This window comes from Strix aluco, chromosome 3 (assembly GCF_031877795.1).
Source record: "Strix aluco isolate bStrAlu1 chromosome 3, bStrAlu1.hap1, whole genome shotgun sequence".
Taxonomy (NCBI): domain Eukaryota; kingdom Metazoa; phylum Chordata; class Aves; order Strigiformes; family Strigidae; genus Strix; species Strix aluco.
Genome location: NC_133933.1, coordinates 85,343,403 through 85,370,322, shown reverse-complemented (window position 1 = coordinate 85,370,322; position 26,920 = coordinate 85,343,403). Strand labels below are relative to the sequence as shown.

Below are 26,920 nucleotides of genomic sequence, written 5' to 3'. Positions count from 1 at the left end.
GTAGGAAGGAGTGAGTGATCATGTGAGTGTAGTAGATAATGTAACAGGCTTATAAGTTCATGTCAAGGGAATTCCAGTGGGACTCACTTCCCTTCTAGTGGGACTTGAATCCACTAGTGCACCAGGAGTTCTGGTGGGACTCAAACCCACCTCCCTTCTAGTGGGGCTCAAAGACACTAGTGCACCTCTGTTTCTGGTGGTACTTAAATCCAGACTTGTGCCTCAGGAATCCACCATGGACTGAGGAGAGAGACACAGACAAAATGCAGAATTACAAAGGATTTTTTCTTAAGCAATGCACATGTGATGCCCCAGCCTAATGCTTGGGGACCCTGATATGGAAGGCAGCGTTTATATATGCTACAATACAGTTGTGTAGACCAATAAAATCACCTGTGTTAAGGGGTAGGCTAATCAGTTACCGTTGTTTGTGTAACAAGTGCGTGCTTATCCCATGAAGGATCGGTGTGTGCCTGTGCTGTGTGTGTGTTAATCTTTATAGTTCTAAACCTGTGCAGGTGAAGTGGCTCTGGTCAGTTGCTGTTCTGAGAACTTTGAGTTCATTGCTAGGCTTGGGTCACAATCCTTTTCTATTGTCTGAGAGTCCTTGCAATACACTGATGTTGGTTCTTAACACTTTGCATCTACTTTTTTGAAATTAAAGTTGAAAGTGTTCAGGACTCCTTCGGAAGAAGGATTTCAAGGCCTAGAAGTAATGCTAAAGAAAACTTTTTTTTGGATAATGTGAATTTTAAGTAAAACATTATCAAAGAAATTATATTGGGGGGAAATATTTTAATGTTATGTCCTTAATACACTGAAAAATCTCAGCTCAGTATACAAGATAAAATAACATGTACTAAATTCTGAGCACTCACAAACCACTCATAGGGTCTTAGTTTGAATCAATATCATCGAGAGGAAGATAAATACTCAACTCAGGAGAAGCTGTAACATCTTACTTCACTTTGAATGGTTTTCACCCACAGAATCCATAAATCTATCTTACTTTTGGAGTCTGCCAGTCTTCTTTGCTAATAGATTTCATGAAAAAATAACTTGTTCAGCTATAAAGCCTTCACACATTTTATAATAATTACTTCTTTTCTTGCATGAGTTTACATAGGATACATTGAGCAGTTTTGCATTACAGAAGTGGAACTTAAATTATCACTTAATACATAATGTATAGTTAAGGTACATTTTTGACAAACTATGTGAGACTTGGTTAATTTTTTTCAAATCTTAGGTCTAAGCTAGCATCTGCAACTGAATCTAAGGTGTCACATGATGAAAATTTTAATCATGCTAAAATTTTTCTATATATAACATAAATTTCAACTCTGATCCTTTGGGGAGATGATATTTTGAGGGGTAACATTCCATAAACCACATAGTGTTTTGGCAAGCCTGCAGTTAAGGTATAATTGCTGCTTGAACCAGCAACTCTGGTGAATATGGACAGATGGTAAGCAGAATGCCTACTGATTTCTGCTGAAGTTTTTTTATGTCATTTCCTAGTATCTTGGCATTTTATTTTATTTTTACTTACTCTCTTAAAAAAAAAAAAAGACGACACAATTCCCTTTTTACTGTACTCTCTGTATATTTTTAAAATACTACTGTTTGTATTTCAGTTTTCTTATCCTTAACTGTTTGTATTTTCAGCTTTCTTATGTTTTTTTCTCATAATTTATCTCTTTTGATTTATCTGTTTAGCCATTTGTAGACCATCTGTTCTGAGTGCATTTTTATTGTATAACATTTCTTGTTATACATTTATTTACCTTGCAAATTAAGCATTCCTGTTCTATGCTGAACCATTCTCTGAATTTCCAGTAATCATTATTAGCTACATTTGTTATGTTGGCAGTTTTCCAGCACAACCCTCTCTTTAAACGAAGCTACTAATTCACATTGTTTAAGATTTAAAAATAGTATTCCAACTCTTTCCAGTTATTCTGTATCACGATAAAGCATCCATAATTCTTTAACTGTTAAGTGCCTGTAATGCATTTTTCATGTGTATGTTTACTGTTTTAAATATTCATATTAGCTTCCAGTTATTGTGTTCATGCTTTCTTTTCCTCATTAAAATGGCATTTAATTTTTGTGTGAAATCTGTCCTGGGGTCTACAGGATAATTTATTATGATAATTTTTAATATACCAGAAAATACCACTTGTGCTTTTTGTGCCTTTCAGTCTAATTGCTAATTCATTAATCCACAACTTCAAGTGCTCTGACCTTTTATTTCCAATGTCATTTGTCCCAAGCTGAATAAGCAGCAGCAGGTGTCTCCCTGACAAACAACTAACCGTCTCTCTTCTGTTGCTTGAGCTGTTTTTCACTTCAAGCAAATTGAATATATTCATAGACTTACAGAACCTCTCTGCAAATTCTTATCTTCTATGTCTGAATTTATCAATGTAATTCACTCAAATATGTTGCACTATGAATCTTCTATTCCTTTTTTTTTTTTTTTTTTTTAAAGTTTGCTTTAAGATCAAAGAGAGAGATGGTCTTCTACACGACCATAGAATTATTAGTAACTATGGCTTTACTACTGCTTCAAATGAGCAGCCAAACATTGGTCTCTATACTCACTTACACTTAATTTGCATGTCTACTTAGTCACTCTATAATAAAGTCTGCATGTGATATTCCCATGGAAAAATGTACAAACAGATCCTAAATCAGTGTAAATGTTATACAGAAAATAAACTTCAGATACAGTACAGCAGAAAGTATTGAAGAAAGCCATGAAAAAATTCCAGGGAAATCAAAAAAACTCAATAATCTAAAATATCAAAGAAATCCTAACCAAGAAGCTTAGGTCAAGTGTGCAAAATATATGTATTAATTCAGTGAGGAACATAGCAGAAGGGCATATATGAATTCCTTATTAAATTGCAGGCAAGAGATTTCAAGTAGATGACAGACTGAAGATGCAGTTTTCAACAAAAGAGCAGTTGAGAATGAGCATTTCTTTTCCAAAGAGCAAGGAACTTCCACACAGTCTGCATTTAGTAAAATAAGGCCCAGCTATATTTCTATGTTACAGTAAGACATAGAGAATAATAATGTATACACTTTTTATTGAGTCATAAATATTATTACACAATCTTTTGAGCTGATCACATCCTATGTTTCCAAAAGAAACTGAATGAAAAATTTTAAGTACATTCACAGTTATCTGACAGCAGAACTGGTAGGAGACTGACAATAGGGTCTTCTCAATAAGGCTCGTTAGGGGAAGAAAAAGAACATCAATTTAATTTGACCACAATGAGAAGTATTAAGATTGAAGAAAGATTTTTTACTTCTTTCTCTCTTTTAGAAGTGTATACAATAATCTGTTATTGCAAGTAAAATGTTTATTTATAGTATGGAAAATATGTTGTTAACCAGAAAGCCATTTTGTGTCTGAGGCAATGCAGATTTTGCCTTAAAAACAGAAGACTTAGTAAATGTATTTTGTTAGATTTTTTTGTTATATTCTAGAGTAAGTGTCTTGTCAAAAATGTATCAAAATCTTGTTATATACAAATCCTCAAGTCATGCTTCAAATGCATGGTAATTGATTATCTTTATTATCTTTTAAATTTAGTTTGCCTGGATAGAAAAATAATTGAGCTTTTTCAAAATGTCACGTGCAGTATTCAGCCTTGTCAATTCCATGTCTTATGATTTTCAAGTTAGTTTTAAAAATGATCCTTTTGGCCCTCAAAAGAGCTATTGAAATACTGTAGTATTTCATAATTCCAAAATGTAAAAGTGTAGATCGACACTTACATTATTGTCCAGTGCAATAACAAAGAAACGACAGGTCAGTTAGGAAAACCCACCACAGAAGCACAGTGTCACTGCTCTTCTCTGGACTAATTCTGTTTCTATTAGAGACCTGCATAAAGGTGATAAAGGTTTGCTGAAAAAGCAGTAGCAGCTTAGATTACAGTGGGAGCATGTTTTCAGATGTCACTCAAGTGTGCCTGAATCAGAAAACTAGAACCAGGCACTAGCAAAGAGTGACATTGTACCAACCATGCTCTGTGCATCTGAGAAATAACACATTTCAATTCTAGACTTCATGGTCCTGCATGTAACTTGATATCATGTTATCTCTAGAACTTCTGTTGAATTATGTGATATAATTAAATGTATAAATTTATCAGTTTGATGTGTATTTAAGAAATTTGTTCTGTAGTGTAGCCATTGGACAAGAATATTTTCCCTTTCTCTTAATTCCCCACTGTAAATGAGTAATATAGAAATAAGATATAAATGAGTAATACAGAAATAAGATAAATGAGATAGATGCCATATTTTACTATTTAAATTCTTGTAACATTTGAGTAATTTTATCTTTGTAATTTTAAAAATTATTTTATCTATTTTTTTAACTACTTGTAGCTTAACAGGAAATCAACAATATTACAGAAACTTTTAGGAGCCTAAATGCCAAACCTAGTTTCACTAGTTGCAAATTTCCTTTCTTTGTCTGTATCCAGTATAGAAATAACATTGCTTTTTTTTTTTTTTTTTTCAGAAGTGTGTGTAGAGAAGTAGAAGGAGAAGTTACTTACACTACAGAATCAAAAAATTGTTGATGTTGAAACTAACCCTAGAGATCACTTAATCCAAATCCCTGCTCAAAGCATAGTCAGCTAGACCAGGTTGCCTAGGGCATGTCCCATCAAGTTTTGACTGTCACTACAGATGGAGACTCCACAGCCTCTCTGGGCAACTTGCTCCAGTGTTTGATCATTCTTATAATAAAAACATCTTTTTAAGTTTAAATGGAATTTCTTTCATTTCAAGTTGTGTCCATTGCCTCTTCTTTCACTGGATACCACTGAAAAGTGTCTGCCTGTGTCTTCTTTACTTTCCCTTCCCCCCTCAGTTATTTGTATTCATTTATCAGATTCCCCTGAGCCTTCTCTTCTCCAGGCTGAACAGTCCCAGCTCTGTCAAGTCTCTCCTCATATGGCAGTTACTCCAATCTCTTAATCATCTCCATAGCCCTTCACTGGATTAATTCCAGTATGTCTCTGTCTCTCTTGTACCAGGGAGCCCAGATCTGGACCAACACTCCAGATATGTCTCACCAGTGCTGAGCAGAGTTCAAGGACCACCTCCGTTAACCTGCTGGCAATGCTTCTGCCTGATGCACCTTTCCAGTGTGTGTACTGGTGCCCAGGTTTATGCTTCCCAGGTGTAGCATTTGGCATTTTCCTTATTTGAACTTAATGAGGTTTCAGTCTGCCTATTTCTCCAGACTGTTGATGTCTTTCTAAATAGCAGCATAACCCTCTGGTCTGTCAGCCACACCTCCCAGTTTTGTGTAATGTGTATACTAGCTGAAGGGGCACTCTGTCCCCTCATCCAGCTCATTAATCAATATGTTAAACAGTATTGGTGCTGGTGTTGACTTCCAGAGTACACCACTAGTGACTGATCTCCAGCTGGACTCCATGTCACTAGTCACAGTCCTTTCAGTCAAACAGCTCAGTCAGTTTTCTTTTGACCTCATTGTCCACTTATCTAGACTGTGCTTCAACAGTTTGTCTCTGAGGTTGTTATGGAAGACAGTGAAGAAGAAGAACCTTATGGAAGAACCTTGCTAAAGTCAAGATAAACAATGCTCAATGCACTCTATTTATCCACCAAAGACAGTCATTTCATTGTAGGAAGCTATCAAGTTGGTCAGAAGGATTACCCCTTTATAAATCCACGCCAGTGACGTTCAATTATCTTCTTGTCCTTATGACTTTCAGGATTTGCTCCATCCCTTTCTCAGGAATTAATTTGACACTGAAAGGTCCGTCTTAAAGTCAGGAGTAACATTTTTTTTCCTTTCAGTCATCAGGAATTTCCCCTGATCTTCACAACCTTTGAAAGATAATTGAGATTGGCTGACAGTAATGTATTGCATTGAGAGTTTTGTAGCTATGACAGTGACAACAGTCCAGACTGTCAGGTGAAGATATATAACTCTGTTCATTACATAAAATAAAAGGCACCATGGCACAGGAGGAAGGAGGAGCCTCTCCACAGACAGGATCTGCACAGTGTGCCAGGGAAAGATCCATCTGGGATATGTCCAGTGCTGCATATTAGTAGGGTTCCTGCATCAGAAGGGATGTGAGCTTTATTTGGCATCTATATTCCTCTTTTTATTGTATCTTATTAAAATAGATAATTTATTCAGCCATTTGTTGTCAGGCCTTTCTTACTGAGATCTAGAAAGAACCCTGTAAGGTCTCTCTCTGTCTCACCTCAAAACACCCTCCCCCGGCTTTGTACAGACATGCATGGCCTGTAATCCCCTCCATTTAATGCATGAAGTTCAGATAAACGTCACGGATTATAGTGTAAAAATTACTGTAAAACCTATTTTTTGAAAATAAACATAACAAATCCATAATTTTCTGTGAGCTATTGCTCCCTCTTCAAAATATGTGAAGAAACATATTCAAATAAGAAGGTATGACTGAAATTTGAAACTTAATTGGATGCAAAATACACACTTGTATGAAGCTGCAGTGTAACCTTCATAGTTTATAATGGTAGGTAAGAGATGTAACTATTTATTGATGCAAAACTGTGTCTACATGCATGTACACTCCCCTCCCCTCCTTATAGCTGTTGGTAGTAAAAGCTTATTTTGCCCAGTTTCCTGACTTCTTTCTTAGCCAGTAAGAATTGTCAAAAAAATGTGTGAGGGTGAACAGAATGTAATCATACTTACCCCATCAGCAGAGAGTTGTGGATAGGGTCTTACTGAACTATAAGTTAGGGTGGGGTTTTTTTGTATAAAATAGTATTAATGAATTTCTTCAGTTATTTGAAAACATTTAAAGTTTTGGCATCCACAGGTCTCAAAATGAAGGAGTTTTACAGCTTAATTATACTTAATATGAAGAATCATTTCCTTGTTTCTTGTTCTGAGCTCATTTTGTTTACTGTCCTCCCCCTCTTTTTGTGCAAGTTGACATAGAGCAATTCTTCTATAGTCTTTCTACTTTGTATAATTTAGTGTCATCCATAAATGTTGTTACTTAACTTATCCACTTACCCACTTTCTGTCTGGGCAGTAGTCAGGTGAGGTATTTGTCTACATCTGCCTGTCATGTTGATCAATGATTTTTCTTCTTATATTGTGTGTTCTTATTTGCTGTGTATTTGTGCTCCTCTGTTGATCCTTGTCTTCCAGAATGAAGCAGAATTTCACATAATACAAGGAATAAATTATAACAGTAATGACATTTTTAAGTGTTTCATAGATTTAATCTTATAAATATCAGAACCATTTTAACTCAACCACCAGATTTCATCCTCAGGATTTGCATTTTATTTTTATTAAAGCTGATTGTTAATAAGTTTATCCTGGCATCTTCAGTATTCAAATAATGCCTAGAGCTTGGATAAGCTTTCTTGAATTTAAATAAATGAAAAAGTTTTTCGAATGAGTTAGCTTACATATACCCTAGGCAAAACAGAACTAAATTAGGATCTAGTGCATAAAAACACTACTGACATTTTTCTTCCCTAGATTTATGGCAATATTTTTGGGTAATAAAATATGTACTATATTAGCCATTCTTTTATAATTATGGTACATGTAAACCATTGCATGATATATAAAGTTTTAAGAATATACACAATATAAAAACACTTCTGGTTTTGTTTCATATATGATAAAGGTCTCTAAGAAGACTTTTTTGTTATTGTTTATTATAATGATCCGTTTTAATTAAAGCCTAAGACACTGGTATTTAATGATTCATTGAGAATTTCTGTCTGTGGATTCTTTTAAAAATAAAGTCTAGTCCTTGTGATGGCTGCATCAAAATGTAGCTGGAGGGGATAAGTGTACAAGAGGTCGATTTTGTCCATATTAATGGGGTTTATCCCATTAATTAATTAAGCTGATGAAATGATAGATTTCAAAAAGTTGTCAGTTGAGAATTGTTAATCAATAAGAGGTAATATATCCTGCAACGACCTACTCCCATCCAAATTATACACAAAAATATTAATCATTTTGATTGCCTTGTAAAATTTGCAAATGACAAAGTGATACAAAAAAGTGGGAGCAAGTAAAATTTGAAAAAAGTCAAACTTGATTGTATGATGAAATGAATTCACTGAAACAATTTGTTAAAAACTCATATATTTGCAAATAGAATTTATGTCAAAATTAAAAAGTGTGGGATTTTTTTTGTCCTGAGTGCAGTAAATGAAAGGCTAAGTGACACAGCTGGTTAACAACTGGAAAAAAAACCTCACTTCAAGGCAGTTATGGTAAATCTGGAAAATATAATGATAAAATGGTAGCTACAAACAAGGAATCATTGTTACCTCTATATTTTATTTCAGGAAGCTGCACTGGAGCATGGGGTCCAGTAATTCTCATGTTTAATAACCACCTCTGGTACAAAAATACAATTCTGGAAAAAAAGTGTGATCTGTAAAGAAGAACTGTAATTTTTAAATTAATTTAAGCACTCTTTTTTTTTTTTTTTTTTTTTTTTGTGGGAGGGAGTCTCCGTTTCCTGGACTCTGAGCCACAATATCTACACTGTCTTGTAAATACTGTCTTTGGCAGTTTGTCTTTTCTGCGGTAATGTAAATCTTGCTCTTCTAACCATTAGAAGAGCCCTTTGTGGAAAACCCTGCTGGAGTGAAGAATTAATGCTGAGATTTTATTGTTGTTATAACTTATTGTCATCCATCTTCCTGCTAAATCTGGTCTCGTGGTCCACTGCCTCTAGCCCTCTTACATACAACTTGTGTAATTGTTGATTAAAACAAAGTTGGTGCAAAAAACTTTAGTGAAACAATGTCCTATAAATCAACAGATAGAAACTTTGTGACTCTTTTGAATGGGTACTCATGTTGCATCTATTCAGCTATTAATTCTAATCCATGCTGGAATAACTAAATGAGAATGAACTAGAAAATTTCTAGGTTTACTAGCGTTGAATAAGAGGAAATAACATAAATTAACAAATTACAGTGTTCTTGATGGTTTTAGTACTAGTATTTCTCCTTGACTAAACACTTAGGGAATAACAAAGAAACAGACAGAAAACAATACCAAAAGTCAGTTCTAGGCACTGCTAGGTTAATCAAAAGATATTCTCCATTTTATTTAAAAGCAATTATAGGAAGATTTCCAAACATTTTTGTCTAGTTAAATTCCTGTAGGAAGTTGTTTCTGTAGTAGTGGACAGCAGGCAAATTTCCTCTGCAGAACCTTTTGCTTTTTTTTTTTTTTTTTAGTTCTGGATCTCTAGGGAGATGATCTTGTGGTTACTAGATCAAGACTCTGCTCTAAAGACTTGAGGGGTTGTAGTTTACACAACCATGAGTTACCACAGCTGTTCAAGACTTCACCAAGAAAAGTATTATCTATGCTGACATAAGGATGTCTAAAGAACTGAAAGAGCTATGAAATATTACTGAGTGTCAGTAAAATAAATCTGAGTAAACCAACTGTCTTTCAGTAACTTTTGTTGCTAAACAATAAATACTGAGAAGCAGTTCAACAGTTAGTTAGAAACAAATGTGTAACTTAAGCCAGTACCTACTGAAACTGTCATCATGTTACTTTATCATGTTAAATTACCTTATTATGTTAATAAAGTAACAACTACTGAAACTGCATCTATATATTATATTGTTAGCAATTAATTTTAAATGATACCACTCAGGATCCCACAAATAAGAAGGCATGACATCTAAAACTCAGCTATCTAGTCTGGATTTGTTTTGAACTTTATGGTATGTTACTTTCATTTCGCCAAGGTAACAACTTCTAGTAGCAGCTTTCCAGGACCTGTGAGGAGGTTATCAAGAAGATGAATCTGGGCTCTTCACAGTGGTGCCTGATGGGAAGACGAAAGACAACAGGCATAAATTCAAAACCTCCAAGGATGGAAATTGCATAACCTGTCTAAACAACCTGCTCCACTGCCTGTCTGTAGAGCAACACAGACAGACAAGAAGTAGAGGTGTCCAGAGAGGTTGTGTAGTCTCCATTCTTGGAGGTTTTGAAAACTGACAGGGTAAAGCCCAAAGCAACCTGGTCTGATCATGTAGATGACCCTGATTTAATTGGACTAGAGACCTCCTGATGTTGCTTCCCACCTGAATTGTCCTATGAGTCCACGAAAGTTAGTAGAAAAACAATTTACGTCAAAATAATGAGTGGTTAGTTAAAATAAAAACAGCTATAAAGCCCCAATCCAGTCCTAGTTGTTTCAAAGAAAATGAAGATCCTGTGTCAAGACCAAAAGCTTTTCACAGGGTGGGAAATTTTCTATAATGCAGCAGCATGAACAAGGCAGTCTAAGACAGATCACAAGCTTACAGGCAAACTACAGATCTTAGTTTTTCAAATCAGTGGCAGGGAAATGCACTTCTGTGAACAGGAATAATGCATAAGCTCTCTGTGCATTAAGAGACTGTTGGATGGTTTTAAAGAATTGAAGCTGGGTATTAGCCTTCCTCTGTCTAGCTTAGGGATGCATTTTCTCCAAAGGGAATGTAACTGAAATTCAGATCTCAGATTAACAATCCCCAAAATTTGAGGTGGCTGTAGGAGTTTATGTATTAATTTAGGGTCATAGGCTGAAGAGCAGACACAGTGGATTAGAAAGAAGCCTTATGAATTTTTCCTTTAAAAAAAGTAGCTTCATTTATTTTTAAAAATAATATAGGCAGTAAGTGCATTTCTGACCGTATAGAAGTAAAATTACTAAAATGCAGTAGTAGTAACTGTAGTTGTAGACTCTAATTAAAGTAGTTGTAGACTGTAGTTGTAGACTCTAATTAAAAAAAAACTATTAGCCATTTTGTGGTTGTTATGTCTAGATCGTATTTAAACTCTTAATTCCTTCGAATAAAGTAGGTGAGACAAAAGTTTTTCAGAAAAGAATCACCAAAAGAAAATTCAATCAGTGTTTGTTTTTCCTTTCACGAATGTTATTAGTAGAAGCTATTAAATGCTTTCAGAGTTCAACTTCCCCCCAAAATAATGTAGCAGGTTCTCTGGGTTATATTTTATGGAGCTAATTTTCACATACAAAATATCAGTATCTGCAAATAGCAACTTACTATACATGCATTGGCCCATTCAATACTCAACATTTATGTGCAGATTTCTTGCTGAAGTTATTTGTAGCTGCATGCATAGATTGAATTCAGTATAAATTTAAAACTTGTCTTCTTAGAGGTTAAGTATCAAATTTCAGCCCTGTGCGACTGAAAAAAAAGTCCTCTCTTTTTTCTTTAAATGTTACTTTATGTAAAATAGTCAGTCAACAAGCTGCTTGGGAGTAAAATGTAAATGAAGAGCAAATTAGGAGGACTTAGGGGCTTCTGTAGCAGAAATAAATCATGTATACCTTGAGTTGTTTGAATACCTTGAGTTGTTTGAGTGAACATCCTTCAACTGCATATGGCAACAAGACAGGGAAACCTTTCCATGACTGTGAAGAGTGTATGTGCAGTCCTTATATGGCATGAAAAGAAGGGAAGGTCTGGCAATCCCTGCTCACAGAGTTCTGCAGTAATGTAGAAAGTAGAGCATACTGGCAGTGCAATGTTAGTATGAAAGAAGAAATATCATTACCCTTTAAGATAGTGGGTGAATATGGAAGATCAAGTACTATTGAGAATGTACTGTTAAAAGTAGAGTTCAAAATATCTGATGCACTTTGAGAAAACAAGGTGGGAGTAACTGTCAATGGTTCAGTTGACTTTGAAAAGTGTCCTATAGGGTATGATAAATTCTGTTTCTTCCTCCCTCTTGTCCTGAACAATCTCTTCCTTACTAGAGGACCTCTCTTTGAAAAACTGTCGATAGATGCAGAATGTGAATGCTATTCTCCAGTTTATCATGCCATACCTTTGAATGGTGGAGTGAATGCAGGATTGTGATTTCCTCACACTTGACATAATTAAAGTAAGAATTTATTGTGAGGAGTGCTTTTCTCCAGTCTCTGTCATTTACCGCTGGCATTACTGTCTGCAGTGTGCTCCTTCATCACATGGTATGGCTACTGTTTGTGTTGCTGTACAACTCTTTCATTTTGCTCAAGACTGCGCCTTGTGTTGGAATGTCCTTGCCAGACTTACTTGTTTCTAACTGCTATTGTAAACTTTAGTTGGTGCAGAATTTTACTCTGTAACAACTAGCTTATCCTCACCAGTCCTTGGATGCTGTCATAAAAAGGCCTTCATCTCAAGTACTTGGAGGTCAAGAATAAGTGCTGTTTAGGATTATGCTTTCAGATAGATAAAGCTTTTTTTCTTTTAAAAAATAGAATCATATATACATTCATTCTAAAAAATGGAATCATACATCATGGCCAAGTGAGACAAATATCCTTTGTTATGAAACTTATCAGAAAGCCATTTTAAGATGTACTCATTTGTTAATGTTGATAAATGTAGATTGATAAAATTGTAATTTTACACCATTCCTCTCCAATTCATCCTGAGAAGTTAACTACACAGAATTCTTTTACTTGTATTTCTTCATTGTAGAACAGTGCAGGAGACCCTGGTACTGTGCTTCTGGAAACTTGGCCCCTTATTTCTCTTACTTGCAAGTAGTGCCATTTCAGAATAAAACAATTGAGAAGATAATTGAATATTTTGGAGGTAACATGTATTAGCACAATGGTTGCATGTGGCAGTATTACATTTTTATGTCAGTCATTCTAGCAGCTTTTTGTTTCCTCAGACAGTAAAGACTCTGGATTTTATTTTTGTTGAGATATTTAATTTTTGTTCTTATGGTGATATACCAGTTCAAGAATGTTAAAACAGTTACTAAAGCTCTGAAGAAAATCTTGAGATATCAAGATATGGACCTGTATTTTGGATCTGTTCCTCACAGGTTGGGATATCTGATTGTCCTGTCATATAAGACATACATTATTTCTTGTTCAGTTATTTTCCTAATTTCATCTGCAACTTCCCTAGAGCTTTGCTCCACTGGAGATAGTTACAACCCATATTCACTTGTATACAGTTCTGTTTTCATCTAATGACCAAGGGTTGGATTTCCTATAGTAGTTGTTAAAGAATTGATTTGTTATTCATTAAGGCTCTATTAAGGTTTTAAGACCAAAATTCACAACTGCCAATAGCCTTCCAAAGATCTGTTTTCTCTATCTTTGGGCAGCTGCCTCTTCTGACAGGCTCTAGTGACTTGGCTTCGGACTCTTAGGGTGAGGACTGCTAGTTGCCTTGCAAACTAATAGCTTGAGTTTCTACCTATCTCAAACATTTACATGTTGACCTATAACTTTTAATCTAAATTAATTTTAGTTTCTTGCTTTACTGTTTTCTTTCTGCATCAGCTGGAATATCATCAAAAATATGTAACCCATAAAAACTCAGCTGCTGTGGAATAAAGCCTTGCTGGTCTGATTAATACCTGTAAGTTCTGAATACCAACGGAAATGAAGCATATGTTATGTTTTTGACCAGTAAACCCTTACAAAATTAAATGAACAGTGCCAACAGAGTTTCATATTGTAACATAGAAGTACTTTGTTAGAGTAAATCTAATGACATGACAAATGCTCATAACAACAGTAGACTATAGTAGAACTTTGTGGAAGTTGAGACAAAAAAAAAAAGGGAACACTGAAATGTTATAACATCGTGTGGGATTCTGAGTGTTACACAGTATACAGGATACCAACTCACCAAAATAAAGTATATAAATGTATGAATTTATATGATTTTGTTGGGAGTAAAATCTCTGGATCTTGGTTTAGAACAGGCATTCTGAAAATGGTGTTATTTACAGCTATGTTACCTGGATAACTCTTTCATGGTAGCTATACCATTTCTGTCATTACATTCCTATATTTACATATAGTTTAGAAGGAATTCTTAGTTTACAGCTTGCCAAGTCTTGTACTGTATAATTTCTTGCTCTGAACTTCCCTCTTTCATATGTGCACATGTACCTGCACGCACACATACACACATGCACAGTAGTCTTTCAAGAGCTGTTGACAGAGATTAAAAAGTAGATGCTGTAGATTTCTTGTCACTATGCTTTCCGTTAAATTTTGAATAAAAAGTAGTATAGGCCATTTACTAATATCTTAAGAATTATTGCTATAATAACTAAAACTAAATGTAACTTGACAAAATGCATTCTATTTTATGATTTCATTTTAAGTGTTGCAATTGATTAATAGTCAGTTATCTACAAGTTTCATAGTTATTTCTGCAAACTAGTAAGGACAGTTGCATTTTGTTAGAATTTACTTCCCGTAGCAACCTTTCAGGTGTAGCACTTCCTATTTTAAAATGTTCTTCATTTTGTACCAATACTTTTTTTGTTAAAACAAGCAAAACTATTTCCTGGCCCTTTCCCTACACTTGTACAAGCATATTCATGTCTGCTTCACAAATATATTAGCTTCTAAAGAGCACAGTGAAGGAGTGACAAAGAGAAGACATATGTTGATATGTACACTTCATAAAGTTTTAAAAGACGTGATAATGGATGTTCATGTTTTCTACAAGATGTAATGTTTTTCTTTGCTTCTATCCCTGTAACTGTGCTATTAATTTTCTCTAAATGCTGCTGTGTCAGTTTAACGAGCAGGAAGTAGGATAAACATGTTTACTTGGAGAAGAGAGTTTTAACCTACCTAGTACAAGAACAAATCTCCTCCATGTAAAGTTTGTGTTTTGCCTATTCTGTCTGCTTCAACCTCTTTCTTCTGACTTATGGCCTGTTTCTCTTTTTGTATTTCTGTTAACAGAAAGCTGACCTTGCAGTTGCACCATTGGCAATTACCTATGTTCGAGAGAAGGTCATCGACTTTTCCAAGCCCTTTATGACTCTTGGAATAAGTATTTTGTACCGCAAGCCCAATGGTACAAACCCCGGCGTCTTCTCCTTCCTGAATCCTCTCTCCCCTGATATCTGGATGTATATTCTGCTGGCTTACTTGGGTGTCAGTTGTGTGCTCTTTGTCATAGCCAGGTAACATGCCAACTTTTGTGATTTTTTTGGCAATTGTTATAATCTTTTTCTTACTAATAATTGTCAAAAGTCACAAAAACTTTCTTACTTTCATACTCTTATATTTTAACTTCATGATGTACAGAAGAATAATTAATGATGAGGATTCTCACTATTAATTTTCTCCAGTGCCATACTAAGTCTCCAGTTTGTTATGTCACTAAGTCTTCAGTATGCTAGCTAGCTTTCTCCTTTTATTTACAAATTTAGAGACACTAGAAAGTTTACAAAATGTATTTTCCTAACTATGATGTGATTAGAAAGACAGGGATTGACATATTTTGTTTTGCTATCCTGATCTCATTTTATGCTATAATGGTTAATCTCAAATTGAGTACTTAGCTGCCCATGTTAATCCTAGACGTCCAAATGGGGCCTCTGCCTGTTACAAAACAAGTTACTTTATGTAGATTAGTATCTTAGAAGTAGTGTAACAATATTTACTTTTTAATTTTGTGCTAGGTAAAATCTCTGAGATACCTCATATAATTTACAGTCCCAGATTGGAATGTATTTGGAAGCATGTTTAGCTGAGCTTTCAGAGTTAAGGAACTCAATACAACAGTTGGTAAATTCTAAATGGATTTGTCATATAGGGCTTACTTTTTTATCTGTTCTCTTCAACATAGACAAGCAGGAAAATATTTTTTGACAAAAATTCCCATTATATTTACCTTTTCCTTGTTAAGTAATTAGGACTGACTCTAGATAGTAACAGAAATAGAGTCTTACATGTTCTAACTTTGACTTTTGCTGTGACAGCAAAAATAAATTCAGAACAGTAAATCAGCGATTTCCAGAGGTGTAAATGTAATCTGTTTTGCAGATCCCTCCTAGTAGTCACTTTTAAATATTTTTTTAATGAAATACATATAAACTATATTGGCTTTTATTGCTTTAATAAGATTTTTTTTAATGTTTGGCTTGATAATGTAATCTCACTTCATCCCCAAGACTTTTATGATTTCATTCTGTGGTACACAGTAGAATCTTCATATTTTTCTTTTCTATTGTGCTGATAGTTGATATCAGGGTTCTCCATCTTTCTTTGATACTACTGCTTCATTTTGGAGAAGTTGTATCATTCCTCTACTAAGGGCAAAGGCAATATTTTTAGAAACTGGTTTAAAAGTAATTTAGCAAGATCACCTGTACATAAAGTACATGGAGTATTGAAATAATATAGATAACAATGAAACATATTCTGTAATGAATGTCTTCGCTTGTCTGCCTTCCTTAAAAGACTGCTTTATAGAGCCACTTATGTTGAACTTTTCTTGAAAGAACAGTAGATTTTAGTGGACTATATAACCAGAGAGTAAACTCATTTCTAAAGTGTTCCTGTGATACAGATGCTTCTGAAAACAGTTGAGCATAAATCACAAATGTTATCTTGTGAGACACCTCATGTAAAATATTTATGTGTATGTCCAAAAGTTTTAACCCGGTTGTTATCACTGAAGGACATTTCCAGCATGATGCACAGTACTTTTGACAGGCAGCTCACAGTAATGTTAGTAGCTGTATGACTGAGTTCCTACTTATGCTTTGAAAATGTGTCTTGTCATATTTTGTAAGAAAGATACATTTTCTTGAAGTCTTTTTTTTTTTTTTTTTTTTTTTTTATTAAGCTACTCAGTCACTTGATCTCACTAGCAGAAGGGGAAAGAATGTTTATTTTGAAATAGAAGTGCCACATAGTAGACCAGTATTGCTGAACTTTTTTTTCATGTCTGTTTTTGTGACCAGCACCATAAATTCCTTACATACTTGAAAGGATTATCTTCCTTGTAAAGCAATATGAAAAAAGTTTTATAGTGATCAGAAGAGTTTGGTTTTTTTGTAGAGTTGTGTAAAATATCTTTTTTATGCCTGTTTATATCAGCCTTCAGATCTAGAGATTTTCAATACCTCTTAACTTGTACAATCAAATATTGATAACACATTTAGAAATAAAGGATCTAGGATTATGTAAGACAATCTACAGATTTTATTCATAATGCAGAATGACTTAATAGTATGTGATAGCATTTCTTAACACTAGAATTCATATAGGGAAACAGGTTTAAATTATAAATATAATCTCCTGCTGAATAATAAAGAGAGAAAAGAACATTATTAAAAAGTAAAAGAACCTTTTGAGAATATAATTCACAAAATGTATCTGTCATGTAAAGGGAGATACTGCTAACTGAAGTATAGTAGTGAAGAGGACTTTGTAACATAGTGCTGACTATATATTTCCAGTACACATTATAAATTAGGTATTGCACAGATGATTATGTATTCTTCAGTCCTGGTGTGAAACTGTTGGCCTCTATGCCACTAAATTAATAGGTTCCACCTGGAGTGTCTTATTAAGAAGATTTCTGTTTCATAATAATCCTTCCATAATGAATGTCTAAGTACCAGTCTTTCATAATAATTACTATGTGTTTCATAATAAGGTGTATCTATGTTTGGAGCAGTACTTAGTATGTCTTTTATGATATGATTTGTAATTACAGCTCATCAGAGTATTCAATGTAGAACATTTAGATTTAGATTTAAACCTCCCATTTTTGTGTCAGATGTTTCATGACTTTATTGTTTTACCATGTCCTCCAAGCAGTGTTGGAATGTAAGAGCTTGGTATATTGAAAATAGAAAGTACAGTTCTGTTGTGGTACTTGGATTTCACACATTAATTAGTGGTATGGTCATATTTAGGGAAAGATGAGGAAATTAGTAAAAGGTTCAAGAACCTTTAAGAGAGAATTTTTGAAAAGACTTTCACAGAGTAACATATTAGGCATAAATGGGGAAAAATATAATATAAATCTTTATTAATATTTTCCTTTATTTGAAAGAGAGTTGGAATTTCCTTCCAATTTGAGAACCAGTCATAAAGAGCTGGAATCTTTGCATACTCAGCAAGACAAAAGATTAGGAGAGAGTTTTATTTGTTAGCTGGAGGGCTGTTCTATGTGATTTTCCTCTTGTAGTCCCCTCAAAAATGATGAATCATCTATTTATGTGGGCATTACAGATTTTTCATTGTGGATAAGATGAACATATATGTGTGTTATACATAGTGTTTTCTTTAATTGTCATTCTTTGTGGGGAATTATAGTAGGCTTTGATTTCTCCATATATATGACCTCTTAACATATATATATATAACCATATATATAACCTCTCCATATATATAACGTCTTAATCTTGTTTGTTGTGATTGTTGAATCTAAGTGGCTATGGTAGTTAGTCTCCAAAAGTTCCTTTCTTTGTTGTACAGGCTGATGACAGATAGATAAACCCAATGTGCTTGACATTAAGCCTATTACTTTTCTGTGAACTGAGAAAGTCATATAGCACTTTTTTCCTCTTGTGGCAACAGTAATAAGCTTGTTTCTGATGCTAGCTAGCAGTCTCTTTGTGTCTCTGCTAGCAGTGTCTTGTATCATCTGACGTCTTGTTGCATTTCAATTACAATAGCTGCCCTTTATGCCTCTTCCTTTGCTTATTTCTTTGATTTAGAATCCCAGTTAAATTCAGAGTTTACATGTGATTAGAAGGAAAAAGAAGAATGGATTAAAGTGCACCAACTCCTTTTCGGAGTTCTGTCAAGTACACAACATTTTCTGATCTGTATAATGAAAAATCTTTATTAGTGGAATTTCATTTAATTTCTGTCTCTTGCTGCAAACCATTGTTTCACTTCCAAGAAACATGCTGATTTCTTACAGTGTTGTATACCAACTTCATAGACACATATTGTCCCTTCTTTTCTGTCTATGTATATGAAACAGCTGTTTCCTATTTTTGGTCTCTGCAAAATCTGATATGTTGATAACTGGAGGATATTTCCTCTTCTACATGGGCAATATGAAGAAAATCAGTTTCATTCTTTAAAAAATGCTAAATATGTTTGATTTACATAGGTCTTCAATTCATGACTTTCAAAATTAATCTTCAGCTGGCTTTCCTCATGATTGTATTATATTTTTCAGTCCCTTATTTATGATTTTAAAAATCCATATCTTCATGAATCTTTTCTGAAAACAGATTCAAGGCTAAACTCCTTAAATATTTTTATCCAATGATTTTCAACCCGATTTACTGTCTTTCAAGTTATTCGTCGCATACTGAAGTATTTCTCTGTGTAGTAAGGTCTGTTTGCTGTGAATATGTCTGTCAGTCATAATGCAGTTTACTTTTAAGTGGCCTAGCTTCATAACTTGAAGACATCTACCTGCCTTAGTGTGATGCTTTACTTTTATGTATCAGAAGTGAAGCTGATAAACTACCTGGATAAAAAGGTCCACTAATGAGCTCTTATGCTTCTTATACTGAGATGTCTGGAGTATCAGTGAATATTGTGTAAATATGCATTAAACTGTGCTCACTGGCCTAATTGCTAATACTGAATCATGGATTATCATTTTGAAGGGCTTGATTCACCTTTACTTATACCACATTCTGTATGGTAGGACTTCCTGCTTTTTCCTCCCTTCAGCAGAATTATGCTATCCTACTTCTCGTAAGTCAAGCCCTTGTGCTGGTTTCAGTTGTCAAAGCATTTAGTATCAACTATTTTTCCATTTCCTTGTAAGTAGTGATAAAAGCACAATGAACACTGCCTCATCACCAAAGTATATTTTTCTCTTACCAGCTGGAATAAAACATAATAAAAGAAGACAAGAGTTTTAAAAATGTCTTCACACATTTATCTTAATCTTTTCTCTGTAAAGAAGCTTAGGAATAGCCTGCTGCTTCAGACTTGAACAGATGCCTATTATCTCTCTCTGGAGTGCATGCATATCCTTTTAAATCTCATCAGTCTTCATTTTTATTTCATATTTCTTGATCAGCTGATTTCTGTCCATGGACTTGTCTGATTTTCAAACTACTCCTTGAAAACTACCTTGATGGAAAAGAATTAAGGGCAGAATGAGAGGGAACTACTTTTCCAGTTACTATGGAGCTCTGGTTACTAAATTACTATGTTGATATTTATTCAAGTAGGAAGTTAACATATCTGCCCTTTATTCTTAACAAGCATTCTTCCTATGAGACTTTTATCTCCTGAGGTCTCCCTAGAGAGCTACAGCATATGTTATTAGGTGTTGTCAGGAATGAATTCATCATCCAATAGGGTAATCCAGATGGCAACCCTAAAATATGCTTCTTTTACTATCATACGGGGTGTGTGTGTGTGTGTGTGTATGTTGATGGTTTTGGTTGGTTTTGGTTTATTTTTTTCCCCTCGGCTGTAATGCAAAAATTTAGTTTTGCCTCAGTTGTAATGCAAGTAGGGATATTGTCACTTGACTGCAAATTACCGTGTAGATAGACAAAGATAAAAGCATGCCAAAATTTACACACTTTCCAAAACTCTTCTATAACAATTATTTCAAAGTCAGAGATTTTTATTTCTGTTAAACCAAGTTGCAGTTTATGACCCTTAGGTGATTGCTTCCAAAAGATTCAGTAGAGTCTGCTTCTTTTAATATAATTATTCTGGTTGACAAGCAAATCCTTGTTAACATGAGATCATCTTTATTGTGAGCAGAAATCAACTGTGCCAGCCTCTGAAACACTGGGATTTTTTGTCAGATTAACCAGGCAGACTGCATGACAAGAATTTTTCTTTCTCTGCAATGGCTTTTCTAACTTTTTATTAACTGTTAAGTTTGTGTAGCTATACAAAGAAATCCTATTATTATGTGAGAATGTTCTAAAAAGCTTACTTTCTGAACTAAATTTCCTCTCCTTTACATCAGACCTGGAAAGTTTTAATTTTAGATTTTTATCATTTAAATAGAATTTCAATAACTAAGGTTAATATGAAGAACATACCTCAATTATATCTTAATTTTTGCACTCCTGAACAAATTAAGCATATGTTTTTCACTTAGTCTATCCTGCTATATGTTATAGCAATGAAATTATACACTCATCTTGTCTGGACAGCAGTCACTGGAAATGTAAGAAAGACTTGCACATTGTGGAGGTTTGAACTCAGCCGGCAGCCAGACGCCACGTGGCCAGCTGTTCACCTCCCCACCCCCCCTCTCTGGTGAAATAGGGGAGGGACAAAAAGAAGAGAATTTGTAAGTTGAATAAAAAGAAAGAATTTACTAAATATAACAAGAGAACAACAGTAACAATAGTGAGTCCAAAAAAGAAACGGGTAAAATGCAGCAGTGGCGATCGAGCACAGCGGCCGCCCCCCACAGCAACACACACCCAGGCTGGACCCGAAAATCCCGCACCCGCCCGAGAGAGCCTGCCCCCCTATATCCCTGGGCATGACACCACACGGTATGAAATACTCCATCCTGGTCAAAACCAGGACACACGTGATAATTCAAATATGCTCAGATATTTCTGAGTATCACTTTTCACAAAATGTGTTTGACAGCTTTAAATTTATTAAACACAATGGGAGTTTACTTTGCTTTATTCCATTAATATTAGCATAAATCTGCATAATCTGTAATAGTATTTGTGTTTAATTTCCTGTGGTCAGCACACAGATCTTATGTTCCATCTTTTTTCTGTACCAAAAATGCGAAACACTGGAGTTGTAATGCTTTTTTAGTGTCATCATCTAAGTTGAGTAGTTATTTTCGGAAGTTATGATAGAGATTGTAATCACTGCTATAAAGTCTAATGTTGTGGATTAGGATATATGACTAAAAGAAATACACTGTATAGCAATAAGCAGCAATCTCTCGCTTTGCATCTTGACACTCAGAAAGGTGCTTTGATCTCTCTGACCTCCTCCACAAGAGATATATCTGGGTTCAGTGTCAGTTTATAGAATCTCTAATATATAAATAAACAACTTGGTGTAGACTCCTCATCCTAACCTCTCAGGATTCTCTTGAATCACTTCTAAATGCTCTCAGTCTCTTCAGTTGTCCAAGGAGAGACAAGAGTATCAAGAGGTCTCCAAGTCTACATACAAACACAGCATCTACATAACCTCTATTAGAATATTGTTAGAGATTACAGTAAGAGAAAAATTCTTACTTTTTACTCTTTTTAACATTAATAATCTCTTTAGATTTTCGGGGGAAAACCAGTACTCTAAAGCCTTGTTATATTGGTGGTAGATCAGTCTGACATCCCTGATTATTACTTACAATGTGTCAGATGTGAGAAGAAACTACTGCCAGAAAAACAACTGGAATGTTTTATCTGAGGGTGGCTGAGGAACTCATAATTCACCTGCCTTAGCAGTCCAACAGAAGATATAGTAGCTCCCACTGGCTAAATCTCCATGTGCACTTTGAAGGAGAAAACTGTGCTCACTTCAACACACCTGGTCAATTCTGGATTCTTCTGTCAAGAAATTGATTTATTTGTGTGTGTGTGTGTGTGTGTAGGTCTAGCCAGACTTTGTCTTCTGCAGAGTTAAGATTTATGTGGAGCCTTCTTAGGAAAAGAAGTAGTAGGTGTGGTGACTTCTGACGTAAGGAAGACACCTTGTAATATGCATCTGTTTGTGCACCTGTTTGTAGTACTTGTTCCGCCAGTATGTTTTATGTTAATTCTTGTTGCTTTGTAGATTAACCTAATCAGAAAATCGCATTATCCTTTTTTTTTTTTTTTTTTAATGTGAAAAGTATAGTCGTATCCCTATGCTGTGTAAAATTGAAGATGGTCTAAAACTTTCCATCCTTTCTGTTAATATTTTTCTCATGATTCTTAAAGCCATCACAAGGTTCTTCAATTCATTGCTAATTATCCAAGAACCTAGGTATTGTGAGTGTCTGAACTGAATCATAACTCTGTTCATCCTTAAGGAATTTGGTGTTTCTTACTACCAGCAATTCAATCTCTTTATTCTCATTTACATAAGCACCTGTGTCAAAAGACAGGAATAAAATTTTAGATAGTTATACATAGGTCATTCTCTCATTAGGCAGGCAGCTGATTTTGTCTGTACTTGTTCTGACTTTACTTTTTAAGCCTTGTTACATTCAGGTGTTACATATTTATAAACATATATTTACTCTCCATTTTGATGTAACACCTTTTATAGTGTGAGGAGTATTTATGGAAAATTGTATCAAAACTCTTGTTGAGCTATCTTTCATATCATGATTTCTCTTGTTTTCAGTTTCTCATTTACATATTACATTGAATATTTCACTGCCCAAATATACCAGGATATTATATATCCTTTTGAATCTTAACAATACCTTGTATCTTAGGATCCAAAGGCTGTTCGGTAAAGCTCTTAGAGAGGATTCAGCTGTATAAACCTTCTTTACTAGTAAAATCTCCTAAGTTTTTGTTGGTGAATGGCTTCTGAAATAATGAGTTTACTCTTTGGCCTTCCATTTTGAGTTTTGACTGACTTGAATTGTTCTGTTTGATTCATTCTGTTTCACACATTTCATTGTTAGACATCTGCTTGAATGCCATTCACTGTTTATCTAAATAATTATTTCAGTCTGTGACAGTTTAATAATTGTATTTGTGTTCCCTTCATCTCTAGAACAAGCTGGGTGATGCTGGAAGTTATTATGCCATGTGTATTGCCATTTCTTTCACAGACATGTAATCCTAGCTCATATATTCATTTTTGAGTTTATATGCCCTGTTTTCTGTGATTATTTTGCACACTGTAGTTAAAAATATTGTAAAAATACATACTACAGAATTTGCTTTTAAAAGTATCTCAGAAGTCAAAAGAGTGACATTTCTCATACGAAATTTGCATTTGTCTTTATCGAATTGGGTTTAACTACAAGCAAGGTAGATCTCATCAACCTCATTTCATGTCTTCATATGCCATGGGTAAACACTTTCTATAGTTGAGTCAATATCTGAAGACTTTTTTGTCAAGAGCTCTATAACATCACACAAAATAATGTTTCGTGTCTACCATGGACAGTGGTTTGTTAGTCTATGTACTGTGTTACCATCCATTAACAAATAATCTCATAGTCCTGGCTGAGAAAGTTAAAAAATAGTCTAAGGGACAATTTAATCTAGTTTTGAAAGATCTTCACACTGTGGTAACATATGCAGTGTTTCATCCTTTTAACAGCCCTTGCTAATTACCAGCACATATAGTACATGAGAAAACTATTGGATTGCTTGTATGAAGTAGTTTGCTTAAAAAAAATTGAGATTCTTCAGAAAAAGTGCTGAACATTCTTTTCTGATATTGGATCATTTCATTCTGTTTTGTCAAAACATTTTTTTTCCCCAGTATGTGACAAGAAAAGGAAAGAAGATGCAAGTCTAAACTTGGCACTTTAATATATTTATTTAGCAAATCATAACATGGAATAATGTTAAATGTGACTAAAGAGAAGCGTTCCTCTTCAGATGAATCTGAGTGTTTTCAAGCTAAAATGATGCTTTTGAGAAAGACCAGTGTCTCTTGTGGTTTTGGAGGAAGCAGGAAGCTTATTTGCCTTTTTTTTTTTTTTTTTCGTCATGCATTTTACTCTGACATGTATAGAATTAATGGGGAGAAGGAAATTGTAACTCTCACCATAACACATAGCAGTGGTTTTCTCATGAGATGTGCAATACTATGTAGTCCTCCAATCTAAAGAACAAAACTACAAGAATCTAGTAGAATGGGAATAAAGTCAGTAAGATTCCAAGAAGGTACCACAGTGCTGTCAAAAGATTTTGTTAATAATTGAATACAAGTGGTAATTTGAAAATGTGCAAGTTAACTGATTGACTCCTTTTCCATTAACATCAGTGGCTGAATTTGCAAATTTCCTGATATATCAGAAAATGAGTTCAATCAGCAGCTGAGCTGTTGTGGGTTTTTTCCCAAAAATCAAAACATAAAAGCTGATATGGGAGACATTTTATTTATTGAAGTCATTTCACACATGCATCCTGCTTGGGACACCTTGACTTAACAGTGAAAGGTTTTCTCAAGACAAATGTAGGGATTATAGTGATAGGATGGAAAATGGAACATTAGCAGTCATGATTTCTATTTACCCTGCTTCTGGAGGGCCCAGAAACATATAATAATATTAAGCAAAAATGGCTGTATGGACTGAAAGGTAATTTTTATGTTAAATGAGCCAAGATATGAAAATGAACATTATTTGTTTGTTAAATATGTGGACCCATATGCAATGAATTTCTTTATATCATCTAAATGAAGAGGGAGACATAAGCCATTGGAAGCAAAGCTGATATGATATGATGGTTATTAACCTTGCAGAAAATCCTAGCTCCCGATGTTCAGAGGAAGAGCAGTTTCTTTAGGATAGTATTTCAGAGTTCTCCTTTGAAATTTTTTGTTTCAGAAGGGTAGGAAAACCTGGATAATGACAGGATTTTATGGATTTTCCTCTTTTATTCTCTAAAACAGACCTTCTCTTGTTGTGTAATGTTAATAATACAGATACAATCTTAGGCTACTTTTAGATGTCTGTAACTGAATAGTCAAATGTCCAATTATTTGAAGTGGTATAAATGTCTGTTAAAATATATTTTTTTTGTGTTTTTGTGGTTTTTTGGTGGGTTTTTTTTTGTTTGTTTGTTTGGTTTTGGGGTTTTTTTTGTTTGTTTGTTTGTTTTTTTTTTTTAAATTAAGTATCAGTTCCTGACTTCAGAACTGGAAATCATTTAGTTTTTGCAAATTTACCTTAAACCAGATTTCCTACATTCCTCTGACTCTCAATCATCATCATCCATTGTAGTCTGAAAATATGTAAATAAAGATAAATTAAAGGAAAATAAAAAACAACAGAAAAACAAAACCTCAAACCAAAATAAACTTACCAGAACCTTACCTCTTCAAAAGATAGAGCTTTTCTTCCTTGGAGGAAAAAAATTTTAGATTTGGGTTGTGGTTAAACATTGTACTTCAAAACAGAAGCATATCTTTAGAAGAAATAAGGAAATAAATAGAGAATATTTCTTGACTTCCAGTGTTATTCAATATCTGGAGAAAAGTAAGATTGTTCCCTACAAGTTCCCATAGGCAGAAGTACGATAATTATTTATATCCCGCTTATCTTTCTGATTTAGCTGTTAGCCAGAAGTTTTCCTGGCTTATAGAAGCCTCCCATATCTAACTCATTACAGATTATGAGTCATTTAAGCACCAACAGATCTTGACCAGAAATCAGTCTGAAAAAAGTATGGTAGGTTTTTTTTGATGTTGAAACTAAATTAGTAGTGTGTTCTCCAAGCACTTCTGTTTTATCTGTGGAAATCACCCTGTGTTAATTCTAATGATGATTAAATTGCTTTAGTGTAAATCTAATCATGTGTTTTCAGACTTAAGAACAAATGTGAGCACCTTTTTATTATAGTATTATCAGAAGTTCTGTCTTTAGCAACAAAGATGTCATCCTTACAGGGAAATAATTATACAATACTAAAAGTTTTCAGCACCATAGTTAAAAACCCCACATCAGCTAAGGGATATAATTGATTTTATTAGAAAATAATAAGCCTTTAAAATAACAAAATGTTCATCATTCATCATTCATTGTTCTTATAGCACATCAGAGAGGAGTTTAAATATAAGTAATTGTCTTTAAATAGGCTTGTTCTGGCACTTCACTCTCATTATACTGTTTTGTTTTGTGTGGCCATTAGATGTGTGTGGCACCTGCATTTGCCAGTTAGGACTTGCCTAAAGACATTACAGCAGATAGCCTCTAGCTGTGAGAACCATGAAGTCTGTGTTACTTCAGCTTGATGGGTTCCTTCATATAATTTCACAAGACTAAAGACAGCAAACTGCCCAGAGCTGTTGCCTCTTTGCATTTCACTTTCCTTCCTCAACTATGTGGAGCAGGGATGCTGCATGGAAAACCTTTCATGGAGTAAATAGTGAGATGGTAGATAGCAGAAGGTGGT

The 26,920-nt window shown here is 34.4% G+C and overlaps 1 protein-coding gene across 6 annotated transcripts in view; it reads left to right on the top strand.

Moving 5' to 3' along the window:
- The window catches only part of GRIK2 (glutamate ionotropic receptor kainate type subunit 2), a 445,391-nt gene that overhangs the window by 277,345 nt on the left and 141,126 nt on the right, over positions 1 to 26,920 (top strand). For all 6 annotated transcript variants that reach the window (XM_074819452.1, XM_074819453.1, XM_074819455.1 and 3 more), the window contains one exon: positions 14,808 to 15,031. In XM_074819452.1, the coding sequence (XP_074675553.1) occupies positions 14,808 to 15,031 (224 nt within the window). The remainder of the gene's footprint in view (positions 1 to 14,807; positions 15,032 to 26,920) is intronic.